At 44.8% G+C, this 6,103-nt stretch overlaps 1 protein-coding gene across 1 annotated transcript in view; it reads left to right on the plus strand.

Moving 5' to 3' along the window:
• LOC307073361 (P2Y purinoceptor 2-like) overlaps window positions 1-5,481 on the plus strand; it is a 28,288-nt gene extending 22,807 nt beyond the window's left edge. The window contains exon 5 of the mRNA XM_079733147.1: window positions 2,824-5,481. Coding sequence (XP_079589273.1) covers window positions 2,824-2,946 — 123 coding nt within the window. The 3' untranslated portion in view covers window positions 2,947-5,481. The remainder of the gene's footprint in view (window positions 1-2,823) is intronic.
• Window positions 5,482-6,103: the final 622 nt, after the last annotated feature.

Raw genomic sequence — 6,103 nt, forward strand, 5'->3', positions numbered from 1 at the left:
TGCCATTGCTCCAATTGGCCACAGTTCTGTCTCCATATCCCTCTCACCGCCGACAACCTGTCCGTTTCCCCCACCGTAGTTGACTTGGCTGGGGAAGATGATTCGGCATGTGCAGAGGGGGGCTGACCGTTGCTGGGGGCATGGGGCACTAGTGGCAGGAAGCTGCTAACAGGGGGGGTATTTCTCTCTACTGGGGTTTTTGTGTCATGGCAGTGTGTCTCCATGGCTGTCCTGACCAGGGGGTGTGGCTTTGGGGACTGGGTGGGCGGTATCAGCTTAACACTGGGGCCCCCGGGAAATGTCAATGTGTTCTTCCCCAGGTCCAGCAGACAGCTTGCAGCCCTCAAAAAGTCCAGCCCCAGTATGCAGGGGTCCTGCACCTGCGCCACCCATACAGTGAAATCCACTGACAGACCTCCCACATTCAACGTCACCCTCCCCTTACCAAGCATAGGGGCCAACTCCCCATTCACTGTCCTCAGCTGCACTGTAGTCTGCTCCAACTGTGTCCCTGCCGGAACTACATCTGGCCTCATCAGTGTTGCTGTGGAGCCCGTGTCCACAAGGGCTGTGTGTGGGGCCCCGTGCATGGTGACGGGAACATGGCAGAAATTCCCCGAATGAGTCCAATCCACCACCATCGTGGATTCTGTGTTATCGTCTGCTTCAGGGGGGAGTGGAGCCCCTCTCCCCCGTCTGTGCTGTTGGGCCCCTCTATCCTTTGCGGCAACAGCACGGGACACCGTGCCCAGGGTCCGTACTGTCCCATCTATACAGGCCCCGGGCCGTTTCCCTGGTCTTTGGAATGCTTGGAGCACTGTCTGAGGAGATGGCCAGGTTGTCCGCATCCCCAGCAGACCAGGGGGCGTTGGCGATGTTGTGTGGCACTTTGCGGCGAATGCATGGAGACAGCCCGTATTAATTCGGTAATTTCAGCCACCCATGCAGGCTTTACTTCGGCTGCATCAGTGCATGCAGCGGTTCTCACTGTAGGACCACTCTCCTCAGGGCTGCCTCCCATGGTCCCGCCCCCCACAATCTCCCTCTCCAGAGCCAGTTCCAGAGCCTCTTGTATGGAGCGGGGATGGGCGAGCTGGGTCTGAATGCGCTGCTCCCTGGGGGTTATGTCTTGGACGAACTGGTCCCTGGCAAGCTCCGTCTGTATTTCCGGGGGCATGTGGGCATAAGCCCTCCTAGCTAGAGTTTCAATGTCATTAGCTAGCACACGGAGGGGCTCCCCAGGCCGCCGGCGCCTGATGGAAAGTTCAGAGCGTAGGAGACCGGGCTGTTCGCAATGTCCAAAACGCCTCTGCAGAGCCCCAACAAGAGCCTCATAATTATTTCGTTCCTCTGGGCTGAGCAGTAACAGGAATGCCAGTGCGTCGTCCGTAAGGCATAACGCTAGCTGTAGCGCTTTATCATCCTCCGACCAGCCTGCAGCTTGTGACAACAGTTCGAATTGGGCATGAAACGCCTGCCAGTCTGCCTTACCGGAGTACTTTGGTGTTTTACACGGGGCCCGGGAAGTATAGGCACCGCCCCTCTGACACGCAGGCTGTGCACTCCCTCCGCTGTCATGCTCTGGAGGAGCCGACGTGCCTGCGACCGAGCCTCCGCCATATCCTCTGCTCCGTCGGGGGTCGGTGGAGCCCATTCCCGCGTCGCATGCCATGTGCCTCGCCGTCTCCCTCAAGCGGGCCCTGGTCTCCGCAGCGCGCTCAAACTCCGCCGCCAGACCCCCCGCAAGGGCATAACCGTAGCTCCCCTCCTCCTCCTTAACTTTCGGCCGCGCTCCGCTCCCGTGTGCCATGTCCGTTGGCGGTACAAACAGCAGCACCCCGTGGTGGGTCCGCAAGACGCTAGGATAACGGCGAACACCGGAGAAGAACCAGTCCGTCGTTTTACTTCTGACACCAGTGTAACGACCACCTCACGTGGTGCAGCGTTGAATAAACAGTCGATGTCCGGCTTACAATCCTGCTCTTTATTTGATAAATCCACAGTTTATCTCCGATCACTGTTGGCCGTGACCACTTGTACATCTAGCCGTAACACAGGTCTCACTACCACCACCCCCCGCTTCCGGACCCTCCCTCACGTTGTCAATCCCTTATTAACCCCCACTAATAACATTAGTGCATAACCCAACACATGAGAACATTTGCATTGTTGCTGAACGCATAATAACCGAACTACATTAACCCAGCTCGTTACAGTATGAATTCCGGTAGTTTGAACATTGAGCCCACTTTCTGGGTTGTTTAGGATGAAATAGAGTGGTTAACACCGAAATTTTGAATATTGGCCCTGTCTCGAGTATTTGGCTAATTTCGAATCGCCCCTTCCTGCTTCACAATGGTTGTCTATCTCGGCATACAAAAACGACCCTAAACGTTCGTTTTCAAAAATGTGAAACTCATCGAGTGGTTAGTGGTGTTCGTTAATGTTCCTTATCCAGTATCGTAGCGAAATACAGTTGTACAGTTGTCGTGTTTTATTTGGCATTTTGTAAATCGGCATTTTGTAAATGAAACGGAAACTGGACTGGAAACGGAATCGGGTAGTAGTAGTAGTAGTAGTCTTTTCGCTCGGTTCTAGCCCTACTGTTGGTACGGAGAATTGAGCGAAAAGACTACAACCAACCTATACTTCCGTTTCCGGTTCCAGTCTGGTCTTTAAATTTAAGAGGAAAGCAGACAAAGGAAAAGAGATATTCTTGTCTCTTTCTTCTTCCCTGATAATGAAGTCATTTCGAATGATTCACGCAGTTCTATTATTTGTTTCTCAATAACATTCTTCCTTTTTGTTGTACATTGTATGCAGGAGGACAGCCGAAGTGATGTCAGTAACCACATCCTCAAAATACTCGTCGTCCATGGTGCTGATGAGGATCCAGTCGATGTCTCCCTGAAGTTGTTTAGAGCATGTTTGTGTGTTTTAAAATGAAAATAATCATTTAATCAAGTTTAATTTCATTGTAATTTAGTTGTGTGATATGTGATCAATATATATTAAATGCATAGAGTATTGGTTAAATTTATTTGGTAACATTTATCAAAAGAAAACTGGCAATGATTACCTAATTTTAGTAAGTAATGTAACGTAATGCAACCAAGTAAATTAAAATGTCAAGCACAAGAAAATAATTAAAATCTACTAAATTACGTCATAACAGCAAATACTACAGATATATCAAATTAACTTAGAATTTTGAGGAAAATGATGTTCTTGACTATGAAAAACAAGTAGACTTTACTTAATTTGTTTAAATAAATATAACTTAAAACTTGGATGTAATTAAGTAAATGTTACTTACTATTTTCACAACTGTTATGTTTTATGGTAAGTAAAATTTACTTGATACTGGCAAGTTAGTGTTACTTGATATTGCAGCATTACATTTTACTTGAATCATTTGCGTGCAAATACATACAATACATTTTTTAAGTAAATCTTATGAGTTATTTTTTTCAGTGTAAACAAGAGGGATCGGCTTTGGAGCCATCCTCTGATATCCGCCAGCCCTTCTCCGCACAGTAGGAGCATGTTCCACAGATTAGAGGCTCCATAGATAACCTTGTTTGACCGTCTTCATCTGACAAGTTCACACTCTATTTCTCTCTGCAGATCACTCTGGTCTTGAGCGCGGTTGTAAGAATTTTTAAAATTTGCTAAATGATATAGGAAACAAATCAATGATGGAAGGGACTTAAAGTTCGAAGAACTGGCACAGCAGTCTACAACAATGGCTTTAGAAAGCTAAGCTTTTGAAACAATGGCGGAGCCCAACCTTAGTGTAGCAATCCACAGATCTGTTTAAATAAAATAGCCCAATGTTAAAAGATCTGCAGAAATTTGTAAGTAAGGTTTTTTTTTGAGGAGAGTATTTTTTTGCTTGACCTCCAACAGGAGTGTCACTTACTTATTTAGTCTGATTGTTAGTCTGAACAATACAAAAGCACACCCATATGTGGAAATCAGTTGCTGCCCAGCCAAGGCCATACTGGTGTTCGTTGCAAAATGCAACACTGAATATTTGCTGTCACACAAGCCAAACTCTGTCTCTCTCTCTATCCTGGAGTTCAGTTGAAGGCAGTAACCACAGCCACTATGCTTCGCCAATCAATGCCAGGCCGCAATCCTTTTTTCCCAAACAGGTTTACGAAAATCTCATAAATATTCATGAGCTGAGCTACAAAGGTAGTATTACGCATGCAAGTCGACTTGAAAGATGTACAGAGCCCGATTGAGTGAGCACGCAAAGCTGCTTTGCTTTAAAGTAGTTTACATTATGTTATCAGCAATGGCGGCGACTACAACTCTCATACACGGTGGATTTCACCCACACCCAACCATCTCCTGTCCTCAAGGACCATCCTGATAAAGATCATTGATAAACATTGTGTGTGCCTATTGTGTACTCTTATATGTGTGTGCATTTGTTGCTTATGTGGTCGTACACACGTGTGTGGGTATGTGTCTTTGTGTTTGTGTACATTTGTGGTTGCTCTGGTGCATGTTTGTGCTTCTAAGTTGTTTTTGTGTTGTGTGAATTGGTCTATACAAGTTGGTGTGTTTGCGTGTGTGTGTGTCGCCCTGTGAGTTCTGTTTGTATTGTGTGTGATTTTTGTTAGTTCATTTTCCCCTCGCTGCCCCCATTGCCAAAAAGCTTGTTTGTGTGGAATTTGTGTTGATAAAAAAAAGAAAGAATAATGATGTTTATGCTTTGCTTCTCGTGTATTAAGTGCGTAGGTACAATAATTTGTGAGTCATCTCACTCTGTGTCTCTCTCTCTCTCTCGGTCTCTGTGTGTGTGTGTGTGTGTGTGTGTGTGTGTGTGTGTGTGTGTGTGTGTGTGTGTGTGTGTGTGTGTGTCTGTGTGTGTGTGTGTGCGTGTGTTTGTGTTATAATTTATAAAATTGAACATATTAAACCAATTCTTAAATCGTTACATTGGCTTCCTGTAGGTCAGAGAATTGATTTTAAAATCATGTTGCTAACCTATAAATCCCTACATGGTTTAGGGCCAAAATATTTAACTGATAGGCTTCCACTACATAACCCTTCTAGACCACTAAGATCTTCTGAGACCAATCTGTTCATTATCTCCAGAGTAAACACTAAACATGGGAAAGCAGGATTTAGTTACTATGCAACAAATTGCTGGAATGAACTCCCTGAGGATTTAAGACTTGCCCCAACTCTGGCCACTTTTAAAAAAAGACTGAAGACTTTTATGTTTGCTTTTAGCTTTCTGCTAAATCTCAAATACATTGCACCATCTAAAATGCTTTTTTAACTTTGCCTTCATTTTCTATTTTATCACTAAAATTATGATTAAATTTTTAACGTTGCATTTATTTTCTATTTTTACCAGAGAGATACATTATCTGATAACAGAGAGACTGTTGCAGAGAGATAACTTTGAAGGGTTTGAGACCCGAGTTATGTCTGGGTTAGAGCCCCAGAATCCGGGTTGGAGTCTCAGAATCGGGGTTGGAGTCCCAGAGAAAGGACCAAGTTCCTTTGGGGCGGGTTAGAGTCCCAACGTGGGTACCAGAGAGACTGTTGATCTGATCTTAAATACATTGCAATTTCTAAAATGCTTTTTGAACTTTGCCTTTATTTTCTATCTGTTTTCTTTTACTTATCTATTATTTTATTTTATTATTTGTCAATGTTTCTATGTGAAGCACTTTGAGTCTGCCTCGTGTATGAAAAATGCTATATAAATAAAGTTGCCTTGCCTTTTGGGCTTTAATATGTGGATGTGTGTGTTCATAGGCTTCAGTAAGTGTGTATAGTCGATTGGTATCCTTTTTGGTTGTGATAGAGGTACGCACATTTTCCACGTTCTCTTTCACACACGCACACACACGCACACACACGCAACATATACACGCATGTACCGTAGGTAGCAAATTCATGTTTTGGTTTGTATATTTTTCCACATAGATATATTTCTATATGACATATTTTTATTGACAACGAATTCACTTACAGTTGGCTGCACACTTATTTCACACGTGCGCTACATACAAACTCTCTCTCTCTTTTTCTCTCTCTCTCCGTATCTCTTTCTCTTTCTCCAAACACACACACA

This window comes from Pollachius pollachius (genome assembly GCF_949987615.1).
Source record: "Pollachius pollachius genome assembly, chromosome: 3".
Taxonomy (NCBI): Eukaryota; Metazoa; Chordata; class Actinopteri; order Gadiformes; family Gadidae; genus Pollachius; species Pollachius pollachius.